The following is a 22,602-nucleotide window of genomic DNA, read 5'->3' on the forward strand; positions in this document are numbered from 1 at the left end:
TTCTGTTTAAGTACTGAAAGTAAGTGCTTTATTCTTTGGATAATGCTTTGAGAAATTTGTTGTATAGTTTTGTTTTTTTTTAGGTTTTTATTATTCATATACACTGCTAACATAGCTATTAAGTAGTTGGTGCACCAAAAATTTGAAAACTAAAACTTTTAGAAAAAGAGCTCACACAAACATTTTTAAAAGAGTAATATGATGGTTTTCTCTTTTTTTAGATAGATCCTACCGTTTTGGCAGCACTTCCTCCAGATATAAGAGAGCAGGTGGAGCAGACATTCTCAGCTCGACAGCAGCCCAGTTTTACTGACATCCGTGTCAAAGAGTCAGTGAGAGGCAATGCCACAGGACATGTACCTGCGTCAATGGGGACACTGATTCTCGAGTTGCCAGGAGCTCAGGAACCAAGCAGTACTGCTGGAATGATTGTAGCCCTCCCAGCCTTTTCACAGGTACAGTGCCTGTTATTGTTGTACTTCAGATCTTTGTAAATCTTAATGAACAAATTGCTGCATTTGTGCAATTGATCAAATCTTCATCACGTAAAAAGGATTTAGTATTCAGGGTATTGTGTTTTCAGGTTGATCCTGAGGTTTTTGCTGCTCTTCCCCCTGATGTACAAGAAGAACTAAAAACTGCTTATGATCAAAGACATCGACAAGGTGAGAATGCTAGTAAAACTGGAGTTATTTATAATATTAATTCCAGTACAGTCTCTTAATTTTCTGATTTCTTTTTTCAATACTGGCAGGTTAAAATGTAATTTTGCATATTTATCTTCATTGAATATAATTTTATAAATGGATAAACACGAGGGAGAAATGAATGACATTTCAGAAGAAGTAAGATGCAAGGAGATTATAAAGTGACATAGTTGTCATGCATGTTTACGAAACACGAATATATGTGAATATTCATAAATATAATCTAATTTAATAAAATTTACCTGGTCTGTGAATTTACAGGCAGAAGTTTGAAATGTTGTTGGCTACGCTAAGGGAATGTGGCAGGGCAGGATTACTGCTTGCCATTTTGGCCTGCTGTTGACCCAGGTCCAAGTCCAAGGAGCAAATATTTAAAAAGTTATGAACTTGTTTGTATTAAAATTTTTATTTTTCAAATGTTACAATAAACTATTCACAGATGCACAATCTAACTACGTATCATTGTCAGGAGAAAGAGGAGAAATCAATACAATTTGAAGATAATGACATCAATATTTATGAGAACTATTTTATCAATCCCCTCCATCTTTAAACAACTAGATAACATTTGAAGAAAATTTGCTAAGGAATGCATTAACCTAAATATCCATTTGTTGCTGGGTTTTTTTGAACTAGAGTTAGCCTCAAAGGTTTCTCTCCTTGTATCACTTTTAACTAGTTGTTGCCTTTAGAGTGACATTTCAACAGTATAAGCTGCTTACTCTTCCGTCTTTCTATATGGCTATATCTTTATATTTTTCTTTAAAGTTATATTTAATAAATCTAGTTAATGATAACTGGAAAATCACAATGAATTGTATGTGACAGTTTAAGCAGTATTAAATATTTCTGGTAGCAGTGTTGACGGTGCTTACATGTGGGGCCATCCCTTCCTCTGTTTATCAGAATCAGCATGGGGACAGCAGTAGAGATTCACAGGTGCCTCTGGGGCACATTGGGAGTGAGATTTCTTTTTTTGGGTCATTTTCTTGGTATACCGTTCCAGATGTTCGTCACATTGCACTGCTTTACCCAAGAGACATCCTTGCATATATGAGCCTATGTAGAGAATGCAATTTGGCCATTCAACCCACATTTCATTTAGTTTTAGAAATGAGGGTTGTGGTAGATGATGGTCCAGAAAATGACAAGGGAGCAAAATGATTGTTCATTTTGGTGATTTGCTTAGATGGTAGGGCATGTAACTTTAAAGGTTAAGGAATTTGGCTGTAGGAAGAAAGTGGATAGAACTTGAAGCTTTTGTAGTGACTGAGTGGCAGGTAAAGCTACTAAACTGTATGAAGTGTCTCTGGAGGGTTGTGGGGGTGATCTTTAAGGAAGTGGTGAAATACTTATTTCTTACTGTTTTAGGCATGAAAAATCAGTTGGTACAGTTGAAGAACCCGCTTCCTGAAAAATCAAAGAAACGGTTTAAAAAGAAGAATCATACCAGTCCTATTAAATCTCTAAGTCCTCTTAAAAATAAGTTAATGGTCAATCCACATAAAGTACTGCCTGACTTGATTCGACATGAACACCAAGACAAAGAAAAATTTCAGGTAATGTTGTGCTGTTCACTAAATATCGTTCAATAGTAAATTATGTCTAGTTTTACACTTGCTGAATAATTTATTTTAATATAGAGAAATAATTTTGTTTAGTCTTGCACCTAAAGCTGCTAAGTCTGTTCCAGTCCCCTTTTTTATGATATTCTGACTGTGGGAGCCTTATTTGTTATACAAGCTGAGTGTGTTTTGTCTAAATTTTCAAGAACCATTCATGTAGCAGACAATATTCCAAATCTTTTGTGTTTTCTTACGGTTTAGGAATGCTGGCAGTGAGTATGATATTCCAAAGTTCCCTCATTTCTGAAAGGTCACAGCAGAATCAAAATATAATGCCCCTGTTCAAGGAAAAAAAGGAGAGAGAAAGTAGGAATACTGACATCTGTCAATGAGGAAAATGTTGGAATCTTTTATCTTTTATTAAGGAAGTAATAGGACATTTAGAAGATCATAACACAAATAACCAGAATCAGAATTTTTTTATGAAAGCCAAGTCATGTTTGACAAGTTTATTAGAATTTTTTGCAGATGTAACAAGCAGGTGGATAAAGGGGAACCAGTAGTTGAATGATATTTGGCTTTCCAGCAAATGTTAATTTGGGTGACACCATAAAAGGCCACTGCATAAGGTAGCAGCTAATAATATGTTAGCCTGGATAGAAGATTGGCTGGCTAACAGAAAACAGTCAAAATAAGTGGACCATTCTCAGATTGGCAAGCTATAGATAGTGGGTTGCCACAGAGATCAGTGCCGAGACCTCAACTATTTATGATATGTTCATGGCATACTTGAAGGGACCAAGTGTGTTGTAGCCAGATTTTCTGATGTCACAAATATTGGTGGGAAGTAAAGTTATGAAGAGGATGCAAAAATTCTACAAAGGTATATAGATAGGTGAAATATGTGGGTAAAAATTTGGCAGGTGAAGTAAAATGTGGGAATTGTGAGGTTAACTGTTTTGGTAGAAAAAATATAAAAGCAGAATGTTGTTTAAATGGACAGAGACTACAGAATACTGTTGCAAAGAGGGATTTACGTAGGTGTCCTCATATGAAATACAAAATTAGCATGTAGGTGGTCATTCATTCAGGTCTGAGATAAGGAGGAATTTCTTATCTCAGCGATCATGAATCTTTGGAATTCTTGATCTCAGGAGCTATGAAAACTGGATCACTGAAAGTATTAAAGGCCAAGATAGTTTCTTGGACTATAGAAAAGTTAGGGATTGTGGGGTACAGACAGAAAAGTGGAGTTGATACCAAGGTCATATCAGCTGTCATTTACTCTCTTTATTTCCTCCTGTTTCTTATGTTCATTGCAATTCAAATAAAAAGCCTAATCTTAGAAAACAGCAGATGTGTGCATACAGTTCTAATTATATTTTTACTAATATAACTTATACAGATTATGGATCTAAACTAATTATACCATCTTGCTTCCAAGTATTGTTTTAGCCACTGTACCATTCTGTCATCTTAGAATTAATCAGTTGCTGAAATATTAGTGAGCTATTTTGTAATTTATTCAAAGTGACGAGTTTTTATTTGCTTTACAGGGTGATCCTATTGCTTCCACATCCGACCATCAGACTAATGCAACCTCACAGCATGAAATTTGTGCTGACTCAGTGTATCTGAGAGCTAACCTTGCTGGAGCCTATGAACTGAAAGATGTAAAGTCACTTCTAAAAGAATGGGTTACAACAATTGGAGGTATGTCTAAAATAATGACAATAGCACCCTGATGACTTAAGCCAGAGTTTAGTTTCCAAACCAAAATTGTTCACAAAATAATGTAAAATAGGAAACCACTGCACATGTGACATGCTGCAATTACATGCAGCATCTTTTACAAGTAAAATCTCCCTAAAGTGTTTCATGCATGCAGAATCAAATAGTCTTTGACATTTAGCCACATAAGGGAAATAATACAGAAAACCAAAGATAAATTCCAAGATTTTAAGGTGCATGAGAAAGATTGAAAGAGAGATAGTAAGGTGGAGAAGTTTGAGGCATCCAGAGCTTTAGGCCTGTAGCAGTTGAAGTTACAATCATCCATAGTAGTGCAATTAAAAAGGAGATTGCAAGAGTCTGCAACTGGAGAAGCATAGTTACCTCTGGATTGAAGGGCTTGAGCAAATTCTAAGTAGGGAAGGGCAATTAGGACATAGACAGGTAGAGACTTGGATGAGCTGAAGTTTATTGAAGGTGGAAGTTCGGTGTTCCTGACAGGAGATTCTTGTAATTGTCAAAGTCTAGAACTAACAAAGATAAATAACAAAGGTGGTGGTGGAGGCAGGTACATCGGTCAAATTTAAGGGATTGCTGGATAAGCATATGGAGAAATTTAAAATAGAGGGATATGGGGGAGGTAGAGGTTAGATAGTCTAAGGCGAGGTTTAAAGGGCGGCACAACATTGTGGGCTGAAGGGCCTGTATTGTGCTGTACTGTTGTATGATTTCTATGATTTTACATAGATTTGTGTGGTGAGCTGACGTAGGAGGCTTCCAGGGGAAAACCCCTCAGTTACAGGGAAAATGTGCAAACTCTACACAGAGCACTGGGGGTGAGGATTGAATGTGGGTCACCAGGGCTGTGAGGCAGTGGCCTGCCCCCTTTGTCTATCTCATAAATTGTTTCTTATTTTTACTACTGTATGTGCCAGAGGAGATAACGTGTGATAAGCAGCAAAGGCTCCCTTCCAAATTTCTGGGAAATGGGAACTAGGAAACAGAATAGCTGGTTAAGTTCAAGTTTTGTAATGGACTCCTGCTCTTTTTTGTTCACTCAGTAGCACCACAGCATGTACTGACACAATTATTTGAATGTTTTACATGATAAATTGATTCATGAGATTAAGTAGTTATTGAGTAACTTGAATTGCCTTTGAGAATGTGGTCGCTCCTTGAACACAAACTTGAGGAGTGGGAGTAGGCCAATCAGTCCTTCCAGCCGGCTCCACCATTTAGTAAGATCAGGGCTGATCTGATTGTAACCTCAATTCTGCATTTCTGACCAGCCATGGTAACTCTCTCCCTTGCTTATCACAAATCTGTCTAACTGTGCCTTAAAAATATTCAAAGGCTCTGCTACCACTAGCTTTTGAGGAAGAGAATTCCAAAGACTCTTGATCCTCTGAGGAAAAAGTCTGCCTCATCAACACTACCAAAGTCCCAGTGTGCCAGATTATCAGAGTTTTACTATACACTTATTCTTAGTGTTCTGTCTCGCCCTGTCAGAACGGATAAACTACTTAAGGTTCATAGAATAGCACAAGCTAGAACACTATTAAATCTTTATTAAGACTGAGTAACTAAGATTGAGGCATTGCGAGTTATGGGGAAACGGGCACGGAAGAGTTGAGGTCAGCATAGATCAGCCATGATCATATTGAATGGCAGGGCAGACTTGAGGGCCTGCTGAGTATCCTGCTCCTATTTTCTTGTGTTCTTGTGAGTAAATTCTACAAATAAGATGATGTAAATACAGGAACTACTATTAATATAAGATATTACAAGAAACTATTGAAGATTGATATGAAAACAAAATATACAGCACTTACACGTTGAATTTGTGCTCAGAAATTTGTAAATGTTTAACCCAATAAATCCAAAAAATGTATATTTTTCATCACTGAAGGAAATAATTTCCTTGTCCCTTTGCAGAGTCTTCCTTTCATTTCTGCTAGTTAACCTCAATGCTAGAAATATTTGAATGAAAGTTAAACTGTGAAATAAAATACTCCAATGGACTGTGGTTCTCATTGATGTTACCTCATTCTATGCAAGATTTCATGATCTCTTAAAACTGAAACTTTTTCCATTTATTCTAAAAACTCCCTACTTATCTCAAGAACAGAAGTATTGTGGATTTTTCACAAATTAAATGCATTACACATCAATCTGGTGATGAATCTTTCACTAACGTTATTAGAGCTCAGAGTCATGGAACAATTCTTGCCTCCTCACTAAATTTTTACTTAATGTATTTCTAAATAAGAAGGAAGGAGAACAGATCTCTCATTAAGCAAAATACTATTGTAGGACTTTGTGAAGGTGGCTAAAGGATTGGGTAAGATGGGGGGTAGTCATAAAAATCACATTTAAAGTTTAAAAGGTATGGATGTTATAGATAAGGTAAACCGAGCTTATTACACCAGTACCTAAAAGTTAAGGATCTGTGGGTGTAAATGGAAATTAATTACAAAAACAAATTTGGAACAAATATCAGAGAAGGTTTTTGGTTTATACTGCTTGAAATAATCTCCTCAGCAAAATTAAAAAGAAAATCTTTTATGTTATTCAAAATACCCAAAAATCCATGACAAGATGTAGTGTACTAGATTACCTTCTGTCAATCTTGCAAGCTCTAATATCTTGAAAGATCGTTAGGTTTAAAGTAATATTGGAAAAAACAAAATAGCATCAGGGATTCAGTGCAGGTTGCTGTTTGAAAATGTTGACGATTTGACAGTGTTCCTTTTACTTCCCGTATTATTTCTCAACTAAAAGAGTAAACAGGAACCAATCAATAGGTTGTATATGTGAGTGAGCAGAACATATGAATTTAAGATAAGGAAGCAGGCATAGGTCGGTTGGCCCCTCACGTCTTCGCGACCATTTATTAAAATCATGAGTGACCCTTTGGCTTGGTATCCCCTCCTTGAATCCACACCATATTCTTTGAAGTCCTTAATACCTAAAAATCTATTTGTCACTTCCTTGAAATGACCACTGACTGAGATTCTAAAACCCTTTATGGTAGAGAATTCCAAAGATTCACTCCCACGCTTAAGAAATTTCTTGGCATCTCTGTCCTGAATGGTCAACCCTTATTTTGAGACTGACTATTGCTTCTGGATGCCCCAGCAAAGGATAACATCATTCCCACATCAATCCTGTAAAGCCAACACGTTTCTGTCAAGGAAAAAGCCAGGGGTAACAATATAGGGAACCCTGGATGTCGAGGAATATGGACGGTTGGGTGAAGAGAAAAAAGGAAGCATATGATGGGCATAAAGAACTAATGATGGGGGAGGCCTGTCAAGAGTGTAAGAAATGTAGGGAGATGCTTAAAAAGGAAATTAGGAAGGTAAAGAAGGGTCACAAGAAATTGTTGGCAGACAGGATTAAGGTAAATCCAAAGGCATTCCATAAGTATATCAAGGGCAAAGGATAACCAGGAAAAAAGTAGGGCCCGGAGAAACAAAGGACTGCAGATGTTGGAATCTAGATGAAAAACACGATGATGCTGGAGGAACTCAGCAGGCCAGGCAGCATCCGTGGAGAAAAGCAGGCGGTCAACGTTTCGGGTCAGAACCCTTCTTCAGGACTGAAGATAGGAAAGACAACCTAACAGCATGAACATTGAATTCTCCCGCTTTAAGTAATCCCCACAACCCCCCCTCCCCCCCCACCATGATTCTTCTCTTCCTCCCTTTCTTTGCCTATCTCTCTTTTTCTACCCCTCCCCTTTTTTTCCTTTCTCTCCTTACCTTTGACCCATCCCCCGGTGGATCTGCTCTCCCCTCCTCCCCTGCACCTGCCTATCACCACCTTGTGCCCTGTCCACCTATCCCTGCTCTGCTTTTCCCTCCTATATATTGAGCTTCCCTTTTTCTCCATGGATTCTGCCTGGCCTGCTGAGTTCCTCCAGCATGATAGTGTTTTTCATCTTCAAAAAGTAGGGCCCATTAGGGACAACAGGGGCGATCTGTGCTGAAGCCAGAAGGTATGAGGTCTGAAATGAATACTTTTCATCGGTATTCTCAAAAGAAACAGACTTTGTAGTTGGACAATTCAGTGAAGGGGTTGTTGTAAGTCTCGGGCAGGCCTCCATAAATAAAGAGGAGGTACTTTATGCCTTGGCAGGCTTAAAGGTGGATAAATCCCCAGGATCGGATGGGATTTATCCCGGTCTGCTGCTGGAGGCAAGGGAAGAGTTTGCTGGGACTCTGGCTAAGATTTTAAAATGTTCGCTGGAGACATATGAGGTACCAGATGACTAGAGGACAGCAGACGTGATCCTCCTTTTCAAGAAAGGCAGCAGGGAAAGGCCTGGTAAATTTAGACCTGTGAGCCTAACATCAGTGGTAGGAAAGATACTGTAAAACAAAATCTGAGGGAGAGGATTAATGATCACTTGGAAAAGCAGGGACTAATCACAGGTAGCCAACACAACTTTGTTAAGGGCAGATCCTGTCTGACCAATTTGATTGAATTCTTTGAAGAGATATATCATGAGATGAGATATATCATGAGATATAGGGCAGATATATCGATGAGGGCAGGGAAATCGATGTGATTTACATGGACTTCAGTAAAGCCTTTGAATCAGTTTCCCATGTGGGACCTTGTCAAAGAAATGGGATCCAGGGCAAGTTGGCAAACTGGATCCAAATTGGCTTGGTATTAGGAGACAGAGGATGATGGTAGAGGGTTGTTTTTATGATTGGATGCCTGTGACTAGTGGTATCCCACAAGGATCAGTGCTGGGAACTTTGTTGTTTGTAATATGCATGAATGACTTGGATGTGGATCTGGGAGGCAGGATCAGTAAGTGTGTGGATGGCACAAAGATTGGCGGAGTTGTTAATAGTGGAAGGTAGTCTTTGGCTGCAAAGGGATATTGATGGGTTGGTGAAATGGGCTGAAAAATGGCAGAGTTTAATCCAAACAAATGTGAGGTGATACATTTTGGTGGAATTAATGAGGCTAGGACATTCACCGTGAATGGTGGGGTCTTGGGAAGTATTGATGAATGGAGGGATGTTGGAGTACAAGATCATAAAACCGTGAAGGTGGCAATAAAGGTAAACAATATGGTTAGGAAGGCAGATAGGATACTGGCCTTCATTGAATACAGAAATAGGGAGTTATGCTCCAACTTTATAAAACCTCGTTCAGACCTCAACTGGAGTACTGCGTGCAGTTCTGGTCACCAAAGTATAGGAAGGATGTGATTGCGCTAAAGAGGATGCAGAAGAGATTCACTAGGATGTTGCATGGGATGGAGCAGTTCAGTTATGAGACGTGACTGGAAAAGCTAGGACTGTTCTCCCCAGAGTGGAAGAGGTTAAGAAGGGATATGATTGAAATATATAAAATTATGAGAGGTATAGATAGGGTAGATGGCAGAAATTTTTCTTCATATTAACGGTAGATAAAAAATAAAGGACATGGGTTTAGAGTAAGGGGGAAGAGAATTGGAGGGGATATGAGGGATCCTTAACCAGAGAGTGGTAAGTACCTGGAATGCACTGTCTGTGAGAGTGGTTGACAATGGGTCATTACAACATTTAAGAAATGTCTCGATGAACACTTGAATCGCATGAGCATAGAGGGCTGTGGACTAGCTTCCGGGCAGTGGGATTAATGGATGTCTCTCATACTCAAAGTGCCTCACTGATGTGCGTTTTGAAAGTTTTTTTGTAGCTCCTCTGCACTTGAGAGCTCAGTATACAATATCAGTTGGTCTGATGATGCAGGAAACTCCTGGTTTAATAAAATTAAGATGAACCCATTTCTATTCAATATATAATGCTGTGCAGTCATTCCTCTTCCACAGAGTTTACCCCACAACTCAGAACGTGGTTGACTACAGTTTGGCAGTGTACTGATAAAGACTGGGGATGAATGAAGTTCATCACTACATGGCACAGCATTTAGATGCACAGTTGCAGTAGCATTATTTAGATGTTAAGATGGGAGAAGTAGTGCAGGCTATTCATTTTGTTAAATTTGTTTCAAGTAGCAGCCACAGTGGTTTCAGAAAATTAATACGTGACTTGGACATGGTAATTAGTATTTTAGAGAGAAAGATGATACAAAGAGTGCATTGCCCTTGACAAACAAAATGTATTTGAACATGGATTTCTGTTAACGCTCTAATTTCTCTGTTTTTTTGTATAGAACCAGTGGAAGAGGACATTCTGCAGGTTGTTAAGTATTGCACTGATCTCATTGAAGAAAAAGATCTGGAAAAGTTGGACCTCGTTATTAAGTACATGAAAAGGTAATATATTTATCTGTCAAGATGTGTTTACTATAATATCCAGCTCAAGTATACTTATTAAAATTATGATCTGCTTATACATGAATTGTATTTATTTGCTGAACTGTAAACTATTTTATAATCAGCCAGAGTTTGGTTCATGATTTTTGTATGTTGCCATAACAGTTGCATACATTTTGACTCTGTTGTTTGTGGGGATGTAAATTCAGATTTCATAAATCATGATGTCCCCAGAGTGGAATTGCTTCTGGCTATGTGAAATTAAATTTGTTCTAATGTAAAATTATTTTTCTTAAATTATGAACCCCTTTTTTTCTTGTTCTTATCCTTGATGCACCACAGGATTGTCGGTCACAAAAGTTTAATGATTCAGGTTCCTCACGCAGTTCTTTATTTCTGGTTTGTGCTATAGAGATTGGAAGATTAGCACAGGAGGGGCTTTTCCCAATTTGGGCACTCTTTGACTCGTATTTGTCAATTAAAGTTAGATACAGATTCAAACTTCTGATGCCTTCAAGAAAATAGATAGGGCTCAACCTCAGAAAAGCCCATTGCAACATAAGGAAAAAAAGGAAGGAGCATGAATTGGCCATGTGGATCCTTGACCCTATACTGAAATTTTCCCATTTTCCCAAAGTAATAATCCTGTGATCTCTGAGTAACAACACAAGTTAGGAACAAATGGGTCTTCTACAATTTTGAAAGCTGATGTGCAGTAGTCCATAATATTGTAGGAGAGATCAGTCATGTCAATATTGTAAAAATTTATTCCAAACCAATTGATGATTTTATGCTCTTGATCATTGTATTAGTGCCAGGGAAGCAATATTCTAGTTGCAGTGAACGATTTCATAATTTCAGTTTTGTTAAATAAAAACAAAAATTGGTCTCAATGACAAACCTTATTTCACTTTGAACACAGCCAAAAAAAATTGAGTTTTTTTCTCACCACCATGGGCAGTATTCAAGTGCAGGTCCACGGTTTAAAAATCCACTTTGCTAACCAGCTATGTTACACCATCACACTTTTAAAGATGTTCTTGACATTTCTGATCTACTAATAACAAATTTGTTGTTGCCCTTGTATAGAATTCCCAATATTTTTTATAATGAACAACTCTTTTCTCTGTTGAGATGGTACATCTGGGAGTTTATTCACAAATACTCTTTTGTGGCACTAGATGCTTTCCTGTAGTTTGGACTAAAACATTTAAATTGTCATCTGTCATACACAGCAAGGCTTTATTTCAAGCTAAAACTATGCCCCCCTTTACACTACGCAACATTCATGCCATCTGTTTAAAAATCCCATTGTGCCATACCCATCTAAAATAACATAGTAAATCTAAATTGTTCTATTTTTTGATGGTGCTCCATAACAACTAACATTTTTGTTAAGATAAATCAACACTTTGTCTGCTGAGATTACCTTTCCTAATAACTTCTGTGGTAACTGTTGGCAGTGATCATTGTTGAATAAAATTCAGTCTTTTGTTTTGATAAATTATTGATCTATCTCCTTAATCATTTCAGTAATTCACCTGAATAGATCTTTTCCTTGCATTCAATTCCAATTCTTTACTTGGATTTATCTCCTCACCTTTAGACTCTTCTGCCTTCTTTCATCTGTATCTTCTAGGATATTCCACATCATATAAAATTTTGATTAACAGTTGACTTGTTATAGTATTTTTTCCCAGTCCAATAATCAGTCATATTTGCCTGATCATTGTATCAGTGCCACTGAAGTAATTTATATTCTATTTGAATAGATTTAATAGTGCTTCTTGGTTCAGTACTGTTGCTAGTCTGTTCTGTTTTATATACTTTATATTGGACATAGCACCATGATCAGACTGCATTACCTTACGTACAGTTGTAAATCCACGAAAAATAGTTCTAAATGTAACTTTGCTTTAGAAGTATTTTTACTGCTGTCTTGCAATGTTTTCAGCAGTTGGCTATTCTGGTTCCTTTGCATATCTGACTTCTGCAAATCCTCTTTGCTACTGTTCTCTCATCATTGTTACATCTGCTGACTCCTTTAAGGAGAAAGTAGATTTCTTCAACTCATTTTTCTGTGGTCTAAATCACAATGATTAGAGTGAAGAAACTTCCCCTTTTTGTTTCCTTACTATGACCAACATAAACATTTATTATTGCAAGTTCTGTCCAATTTTATGGTGCTGACTGTATTACATTTGTTATTCTCAAGGTAGTGCCTTCAAACTTACTCTTGTCGTACGCCATTAATCTTCAATGGGCTTGCATTTACTGAAAGCTTGCGCCATAGTAATGGTGCATCTACAGCTACACCATTATTATCATTTTGCAGAAATTCCAGGAAATTTGCGTAAGTGACTCCTGCCATTATATATGCCACATGATAATTTTGCTGCCACTGTTGTGCTGCCTCAGAGGGACTTTTACCAAAATAAACAGCTAATTATCATAGTACTGCCCCCCCCCCCCCACCCACCCCATTGAAATTAGTATTAGGTTAGAGTTTGCTGACTTTTGATCTATGATAGAAAGGCACTAGAAGAACCAGAAGTAGAAGAATATCTTTAGTTGGGATTCACTGAGGGTTGAAAACGTTCATGAGGATCTATATTGGTGAATTGAAGTTTATATTTTGCCAATCAACCAGTTTCTGAAAAGGTGCCTTGGCATTCTCCAAATCATTTGAGATGCATTTCTAGATAAAGTTGCCATTTTCCAGCTCCCCACCAAAGCAATCTTTAACTTACAAATTGCTTTATTAATGGTACATTCCATGATTCCTCCATTAATGATGACCTCTTCTCACCTATCCCTGTTGTGTGACAATTCCACACTAAACATCTCAAATACTCTTCAAAGAAAATGCCCTTGACACACACAAGTATTTTGTCCTCAGTCAAAGCCTAAATCAGATTATGACACCATCCTTACCCTTTGGAGCAATGGAGTTCTGTTTCTGTACTGTAGGAATGCTATTTCCTCATATTTAACCAACAACTACCACCTTTTACCTTTGGTGACTCCATCCTTTTGTTCTTTTCTATCAATATTTTTGGCCTCTCCCACCTTTGACTTCAAATGGAAGCAAATTGTTAAAACTTCAGTGACCTTGGTTTTCTTTTTCCATACCAAAGATATTTTCCCCCTTGCTTCCTCTGTTCACTTTAAGGGCCAAGTCTTTGAATTCTGCTCACATATCTGGGAAGGCTGCTGAACTTTAGCACTTGATATGCAAGGAAAATCCTGTATAGTTCTTCTCTTGCCTGTAATTGGTACTCCTGAGTTTCTCATTCCTTTTGAATTCTAAACTATTACAAATTAAATATCTTAACTCCTGATCTCTCATTTTCATTCTTATAATTTAAAACCTTGCTCGTACTCTGTGATGAAGCTTGGAGCTTCATGGTTTCTTAATAGTCTGAAACAACTTTTATTGTACACAAAATAAACATGGGTAAAATCTGCCACAGTTTTGTACTAATGTTGAGAAAATGAACTTATTTGCATATCTACCCAAACTGCGAGGTAGGTGTCCACAGTAATCACTGGTATTGCAACTTTGGCTGATCTTCAAACCTGTCATGACACCAATGCAACTATTATTTACTACCCATCATTGATGTATAAAATAATTCATAAGTGGAAGTAGAAATTGCTACTTGCCAGTAGAGCTCGGTCTTGCATAGTTTCATATGCTGCATTGACTAGCTCTGCCCTTTTGTCTCCAAATTAATTGCCAGTACCTATAATTCTCTAAGTGGGGAGGTGGGGGAACAAATCTATACAAATGTGGTTTTGGTAGAAAATCGTGAATTGCATTAAATATTCAATGCCTGCAACACACCAAGAAGCCTATAGACAAATTAAAAAGGAGTTAATATTTTGAATGTAGGTTTACAACAATCATTAATATTTTTTCAGATCAGAATTTCACTGTTTTAGTTTTTATATTTTTGCTTGATTTTTTTTGTCATTTATAATTTGATGCAGTTACTTATGTATTTTTGCTCCTGGCTGCTGCATAATTGTTATTTTAAGCCACTTTACCACAATAATGCAAGGAAAATTATACTTTCTATATTTATTGTTCCCTAACAGGCTAATCCAACAATCTGCAGACTCCCTTTGGAACATGGCTTTTGACTTCATTCTTGACAATGTTCAGGTTGTAATGCAACAAATCTATGGAAGCATGTTAAAATTTACATGAAAAGACACTGCTAGTGATTTTTTAAAACCTGTAAAACATTGGAGCCTGGAGCTCTCATCTTGTGCCATAAAACCTTTGTGAAGCTCTTAAAATTTGCATGGTAGAAACGCATTGTGTTTTTATGAAACATTTCTGATATTGAAGAAACATTTTGTAGTTTTTTTTTTCCCCTTGGCAAATATTGTGCCAAATTCTTGTTGGAGTTGCATGTAAATAATTGTGTTGTATAAAGTATCATGTATGTAGAATACATTGTGTTTACAAAATTGTTGTTTATAAGTTTGTTTTTTAGTGGTTTACTTCTATTTAATAAAAAAGTTTGTCGTGAATTCATAACATTTGGTCTACTCCCATCTAATTTTTTTTAAAACAGAAGACATTGTATATTGTCACCAAAACTTTTGATGTAATATTTGTGGTCAATGCAATTGCTTTTGTATAAGTCTTGCAGCTTGGGATTGGGGAACATTTTGCATGTTTCTTATGATAAGTACATATAATTTAGCTGCTGTAATAATTGCACACCAACACTGAACAAGTACAAATGAAGCAGTAAATAATTAGCAGGTTTGAAAAACTAAAATTGAAAACTTGCACATTTTTCTTTTTAAAAACTCCACTCACTCCTGGTGTTGTGTACATTGATCAATTTGTGAGCCAGGCCTGCTCAATTTACATATACACTTTTCTAGCAAAGGTGGTTTACAGTGAGTAGGAACACTAGGCAGCTGTCATGACATGCAGCCATAATTAGTGCCAGCCATGGCTCAGCTGGTACCACTTTTCCAGGTTCAAAGTTTGTGCCAGGGACCAAAGCACAAATCTCAGCTGAGAAGTCAAACCCTGTCTGCTCTCCCAGGGGTCCTAGCTATTATTCATCTGTTTATTGACAATATGAAAAACGTGCTTTTTACTGTTTGCATGTAAACAGAACTAATCTCAATGAAGACCATGTTAAGGAAGACAGTGTCATTGCCCCAAGACCTTCCTCAATCTTTTTCGCTGCAATGTTGCACCTCACCAACAAACTTCCTGTGGGGCCCAACTTAAGAACTAATGGGAAACTGTTCAACTTATACCAACTACATTTCAGTAACAAGGTCACCTGAACCTCAATAGTGAAGGCCAAGCTCCAAGACATCATAGAGCACAAGACACTGCAGATTACACAACAGCTGCAAGACCAAGCTCCTCTACCAATCTGCCCCTGTTGCACCACACTGAAAAATAATGGTTCACAGCAAGACCCTGGAAACCATGGACCACTTTCCATATCTTAGAAGCCACCTCTCTGCAAAGGCCACTGCTTCAAATGTGCCAGCACAGCCTTTGGTTGATTTAGGAAAAGGGCAGTTGCAGATCAAGACACCAGATCTGATACAAAACTTGATCTACTGTACAACAGTGATGCCTGCTTTCTTAAATGCTTCTGAAACCCAGGTTACCTACAGAAGGGACATCAAGGCACTGAAATATCACCACCATCCTCTCCGTAACATCAAATCTACTGGAAGGTTAAATGATCCAAGTCTGAATTCTGTCCCCAAAATTGAGACACTGAGTACTCGATCAGCTATAGCAAGCCCAACCTCTCACTCCTGAAACAGGCACTCTATTTCCAAGCTCTGTTGTGGGAGGAGATTGCCAGGCAGAGACACGATTCAAGAATGTACTCGAAGCCTTCAATATCCCCAATTCATGGGAACCTCTGGCCTATGACTAAAGTGGGAAAAAATGTTCAGGCATGTATTGAGAACCTTGAGTTTTGAGAACCATGCATTGGGACCACACAGAAGCTCTGCATAAAAAGGAGCATAACACATTCCAAACTATCTACCATCTGCTCCCTCTTTCCCCATCTGTGATTCACACATTGGAACCCTCAGAATCCATAAAACCAAAGTGGAAGCAAGCCATCCTCAATTCCAAGAGGATGCCTAACCCTATCTACTATAGCAGTTGCAAGTCATAACTTCCAAATAAGTGAACAGTAATACTCAGCAGACTATGAAGGCCAGGAGGGCTCTGTCCCCGGTGCAGGACTGCAGGAAGGAGAGGCAGAAGGCAGAGATCAGTGTGGCCATCCACCATTGTCGTGTTCATAGAAGGTAGTCTACACCTCCAGCTCAACCTACACTGATTTGTGGAAGACCACATTGAGGATGCAGACGAGCCTGCACACTGACAGAGGGTGCAATAACATGTTACCAGTGTTTCAGTCACACAACATACTAAACATGTACTAAGATAATTCATCACCATCAGCACCCACATGCTTTAAGAGCAAGGAACACAAATGCTCTCAAAGATAAATAAAAACTGGCAGTTTGAATATAGAACTTAGAAAACCTACAGCACAATTCAGGGCCTTCGGCCCACAAAGCTGTGCCGAACATTGTCCCTACCTTAGAAATTAGTAGGCTTATCCATAGCCCTCTATTTTTCTAAGCTCCATGTACCTATCCAAAAGTCTCTGAAAAGACCCTATCATATCTGCCTCCACCACCGTTGCCAGCAGCCCATTCCACGCACTCACCACTCTGAGTAAAAAAAACTTACCCCTGACATATCCTCTGTACCTACTCCCCAGCACCTTAGACCTATGTCCTCTTGTGGCAACCATTTCAGCCCTGGGAAAAAGCCTCTGACTATCCACACGATCAATGCCTCTCATCTTATACACCTCTATCAGGTCCTCCTCTGTTGCTCCAAGGAGAAAAGGACAAGTTCTCTCAACCTGTTTTCACAAGGCATGCTCCCCAATCCAGGCAGCATCCTTGTTTGGTGGAATGGAAATAAATCATGAGAAAAAAAAATCAAAAATTGAAGTAAAAGATAAATGAAAAGCAGAAATAATATAGCCACTTACTTTGCAGAGACACATTCCAAAGCACTTGATGTACATTTGAAGCCAAGTCACTGTTGTAAAGCTAGGAAGCAACAGCCAACTTGCACAGGGCATGCTCACAAACATGAATGTGATAATGGCAAAGTACGTTGTTTTAGTGATGTTAAATGGGGGATAAATAATTGAAATCTAAAGCACTATGTTAGATTAAACCATATTGCATGTCAACGGGATTAGACTACTACTACTCAATTACACCTGCAAGGCACTAAACTAGTTTAAGCTTCTAAATTTTCAAAATAGAAAAAAATGCTGTTCCCACCATAAAGAAATACTGACCATAACATGCCATAGACCTCTACTGAATTTCAAAATTCTTCAGTCTACAAATCAGAATTAAAAATAAAATCTTTGGATAGAAATAAATAGAAGAATCGAGAATAGAAAGCAGGGGAGAAATTAAAATGGAACAGCAAAAGGTAGCAGAGTCATAAAATAACAGAAATTACAGGCAACCTTTTCTCAATTAGAAATTAAAATCAGCACAGTAATTCCATTTTAATTTATGTTCCAAATGTCAAACTGCTTATCATTTTATACCAATTCATCACAAAATCCAGGATCATGAAAATGTTACAACAGTGAGAGCTTTGGGTAACTCATTTTTCTTGTTTTTTTAAAATAAATGAGCCTAACATCATGAGAACAAAGGAGACAAATGTACACAAAGCATTATTCAAACTTGATAAAGCACAAGGAGAAATTTAAAGACGTGGGATTGCAAGTCATAATAATGGCAAATGGAATCTATATCCGGATGTCTCATTTTCAGAATCACAACATCCTTCAAGAGGGTGAACCCTTGTAAGGCATCAGGCCCCAACAGTACCTGGTTGGGTACTGAAAACCTGTGCTGACCAACTGGCTGCAGTATTCAAGGACATCTTCAACCTCTCACCGCTGCAGTCCGAGGTTTCCACCTGCTTCAAAAGGGCAGCAATCATTCCAGTGCCCAAGAGCAGGGGGAGTTGCCTCAATGACCATCACCTGTAGCACTCATATCTACTGTGTTAAAGTGCTTCAAGAGGGTGGTTACAGCTAGAACTAACTCCTGCCTGAGCAAGGACCTGGACCTGCTGCAACTAGCATACCACAACATGCCTACAGCAGATGTAATCTCACTGTTTATCAATTACAGCTCAGCATTCAACAACATCATTCCCTCAGTACTAATAACCAAGCTTCAAAATCTAGGCCTCTGTACTTCCCTCTGCAACTGGATCCTTGACTTCCTTATAGGGATATAGTGTGGATTGGTAATAATATCTCCTCCTTGCTGATTATCAACAAAGATGCACTTCAAGGATGCGTGCTTAGCCTACCGCTCTACTCTCTCTACACACAATTGTGTGGCTAAGCACAGCTCAAATGCTATCTATAAATTTGCTGGTGACACCACTGTTGTTGGTAGAATCTCAGATGGTGATGAGACAGTGTACAGAAGTGAGATAGATCAACTGGTTGCTGTTGCAACAACCTTGCACTCAACATAAACAAGACCAAGGAATTGATTGTGGACCTGAGGAAGGGGAAGTCGGAAGAGCACACACCAGTCCTCATTGAGTGGTCAGCAGTGGAAAGGGTGAGCAGCTTCAAGTTTCTAGACATCAACATCTCAGAGGATCTATCTTGGGCCCAACACATTGATGCAATCACAAAGGTGGCATGCCAGCAGCTCTACTTCATTAGTTTGAGAAGATTTGGTATGTCACCAAAGACTCTTGCAAGTCTCTATAGATGTACAGTGGAGAGTATTCTGACCGGTTGCATCACAGCCTGGTATGGAGACTCCAATGCACATCACAGGCACAACCCTCCCCACCATCGAGGACATCAAGAGGCAGTGCCTTAAGGTGGCGGCATCCATCATTAAGGATCCTCATCATCCAGGACATACTCTCTTCTCGTCACTACCATCAAGGTGGTGGTACAGGAGCCTGAAGACCCAAACTCAACGATTCAGGAACAGCTTCTTCCCCTCCGCCATCAGATTTCAGAACGATCCATGAACACCTCATTCCTTGTTTTTTGCACTATTTTTGTAATTTATAGATTCTTGTGTCTTTGTACTGTACTGCTGCTGCAAAACAAATTTCACATCATATGTCATTGGTAATAAATCTGATTCTGAGGTAGAATTGCACTCCACTGTGACCCTAATCAAAAAACAGAATACATAGTGCTCAAACAAAAAGAATGGCTACTGGGAGAAGTACCGGAGGATGGCTAATGTTCAAAGAACCATAAAGGAATTAATGTCTTTCCTGGAAGATGGAATATGGTGTGCGGTGGGGTTTGGTGCAATGAAACCTTTCAAAGAGCAACACATCCAGCCATTATTTTGCTATCCTTTGAAGCACTGTAGTTCTTTTAAACGTGCAAATCTTTGGTGAGCCATTAAGGACTTCACTTATTTTGTCAAGAATTATCCTCCACCTATCAATTATATTTGGTTTTAGAATAATACATTATCAGAAATACAAATGTCATCATCTTCAGCTTTATTTGTGATTTCAGCTTTGAAAGTTTACAGTCTGGGTCACATAACCATCAACTGTACAAACAATAAAAGGCTGCTCTATATTGTTTTCCACAATGCAGGTGGAATTCTCTTATCACCTAATTCTCTATAAAAGTTCATAGGCACAAAAGCAGAGTATGCATAATGAAGTGACTGAGAAAAGGAGTTCCTGGATCAGAGAAAAATTCCCTATATCCAAAATTACTTGTCAAAAAGGCTGTACACTGCTTCTGCACTGTAGCTCACAGGATTTAAACACTTTATTCATTATTTCACACAGTTAAAATGATTGGGGAGCACTACTTTCAAGTTCCATGTAATGAAGGGGAAGATTTAAAAATAGCAACTGGTACTGAAGATAAGGGAGGGGCAGGAAAAATAACCAGGCACGTTGAGAATTGTAGGAATATGTAAAACTGATCACTGTCAAACCAGTGCAAGTGTTTTGGTTTGTCATGGAAAACGTTTACTAGCTATAACCACTTTTTACTCTGGATTCTGGCTCTCAGCACTCCAGCGTGGCTTATTATTAAAGTCTTGTTTAAGCACAGACCTTAAATCGCACTCAGTCCTCCCTTTGCTGAAGTTTTGAAATGAAAACAAACTGCATTGGTTAGATAATTTCAAATACTTTCTTCAGTTCCATGATGAGCTGCCAATCAGACTTCTGCATCTCATCTCTGAACCAATCTTTCAAGGCATCAATGGATTGTCGGCTGATCTGTAATACAAAATATTACAATTCAATAGACAAAAAAGCTACAAAAGATGCAAAATAAACTCTGGACAAAAATGATTTTGAGCTTCTAAGAATGATCAACACTTCTGTAGCCTTTCATCGATTGTTCTTCCCTCCTGTTTCATTTTGTTTCAGAGAAAAATTCTCTATATCCAAAATTACTAGTCAAAAAGGCTGTGTATTGGGGCCTCTATATTTGCACTCAATTTTAGGGGTTTCATCAGTAGAGTTTTCTTTCACCATCTACATTTGACATCTGTTTAATGTACACAAATCTGCTATCACTTGTAGTACTACAGAAAGCAAAAGCACAAAACCAGATAGCTATTTTTAAATTTTACATGATAGTAGAATTCCAAACTCATTTTTATGGATTTTGCTGCTGACAGGATCAAGGGCTGGGTTTAAGATGGATTGGATCCACAGAGTCAGTTTCCCTCAATTCATTTGTATTAGGTATAAAAGTGATGTACAACAGCTCTCATGAAATGTCACAATCTAAAACATTGATGCTTTTAGATGCTGATTGAACTTACTATGTTTTCCAGAATCCTGGCTTGGGGTTCGTTTAATTAAATTAGGAAGTGAAAAAATGATTGCCTATAGCCTGTTTTACACAAGTTAATCACTAGGATGTTTATCATTTTTAGACACAAAGTATAATTGCATTTATCTATTAATGCTAGAAGAATGTGTTATAATTACAACTACTCTTCTTTACCCCATTGGAAAGGAGATCTAAATTCAGATTCAAGTTAAAACCATGGTTTTACACAGCATTTAATTTCTTGGAACAACCTCCAGCACTTCTAATTGCTATTTAATTCTACAGCCAATTCCTATTTGTGTATTTATCTAGTTTATTAAAATATCAGTATTTTTTTCTACATAGAGACACTACAAAAGTTAGAGTTATTTGTCCTGATTCAACTACATTTTGGTCATTTTTCAGCTTTTTCTGTCTTAATGTTAGCTTCAATATCTAGTATTAAACATAATATTTTTAAAACTGCACCATATTTCAAATATATCCTAACCCAAGGCTAGAAGATTGTCTTGAAAAAATGAATTGCCCTTAAGCAATATCCAAGAATTCTACTAATCTCAATGATAACATCTTCATATCAACTGAACACAGTGATAACAATTAATTTTCTATAATACTTAGCTAAAGTTTAATTACATAATAAATAACATTCTAGAATAGAATATACAGAATATGTAATTTGAACATACATTTCACAGGGCCAATTATAAAATATAATTCCTATTTTATCAGCATAAAATCAAACTAACATTAACTAATGCAGTCACTGAATTAGTTTCTTAATTTCTTTGGTGATATTTTGTTCATTACCATCAAAAGAGAATAGAATAGATGTGAACACATTGAAAAGTGGAAGTATTTAATTAAGGATTAAATGATATCTGAAAAATCCAAAAGACCAAACAGGTCTTTTTTCCAGTTTAGGTTCAGAATCAATACAGGAAAATAAATGGATCCAGGACCTGCAATGGGAACAGAGTACCAGTTTGGGCACAATAAAAGTGTGATTCTATTGATTTGTTATCTGTGAACAGGATTTAACAGCGGACCAGCACAGGAGTGTACTGATGAAACACAGTAACTAGATACAGTGAATTCAGGAGAGCCAGAAAAGAGTTAAGGGCAAATCCAAGAAGTCAGTGAAGATATAGAATATGGTCAGGGATGCAGATAGCCATACAATTGTTCTGATTTACAAATTTAATAGTGAAGTTATTTCTTACAGATGAACTTTTCAAGTCCAAGTTGTGGTACATTTCGCCCACAGGCATATTCTACAATTACTAACAAGTGCTTGTGAAATATTAATTGTTCCACACTACTTAAAGCCAATGCAGACAAAAGCATTTTGTGCCCATTAATTTTTTCTTTTTATATAGACAATGCTT

General features: G+C 37.7%; 2 protein-coding genes across 5 annotated transcripts in view; one reads left to right on the forward strand and one right to left on the reverse strand.

The window, feature by feature from the left end:
* Positions 1-14,811, forward strand: part of rev1 (REV1 DNA directed polymerase) — a 67,478-nt gene extending 52,667 nt beyond the window's left edge. For 3 of the 4 annotated variants that reach the window (XM_052026764.1, XM_052026765.1, XM_052026766.1), the window contains 6 exons: positions 222-455; positions 584-665; positions 2,079-2,266; positions 3,829-3,985; positions 10,184-10,286; positions 14,388-14,811. In XM_052026764.1, the coding sequence (XP_051882724.1) occupies positions 222-455; positions 584-665; positions 2,079-2,266; positions 3,829-3,985; positions 10,184-10,286; positions 14,388-14,499 (876 nt within the window). In that variant the 3' untranslated portion in view covers positions 14,500-14,811. Of the gene's footprint in view, positions 1-221; positions 456-583; positions 666-2,078; positions 2,267-3,828; positions 3,986-10,183; positions 10,287-12,501; positions 12,640-14,387 lie in introns of all 4 variants that reach the window. The other variant, XR_007957201.1, reaches the window with a different exon arrangement.
* Positions 14,812-20,170: 5,359 nt separating this feature from the next.
* Positions 20,171-22,602, reverse strand: part of eif5b (eukaryotic translation initiation factor 5B) — a 56,411-nt gene continuing 53,979 nt past the window's right edge. Inside the window, exon 24 of the mRNA XM_052026385.1 lies at positions 20,171-20,649. Within this exon, the coding sequence (XP_051882345.1) occupies positions 20,542-20,649 (108 nt within the window). The 3' untranslated portion in view covers positions 20,171-20,541. The remainder of the gene's footprint in view (positions 20,650-22,602) is intronic.

This window comes from Pristis pectinata, chromosome 11, assembly GCF_009764475.1.
Source record: "Pristis pectinata isolate sPriPec2 chromosome 11, sPriPec2.1.pri, whole genome shotgun sequence".
NCBI lineage: Eukaryota > Metazoa > Chordata > Chondrichthyes > Rhinopristiformes > Pristidae > Pristis > Pristis pectinata.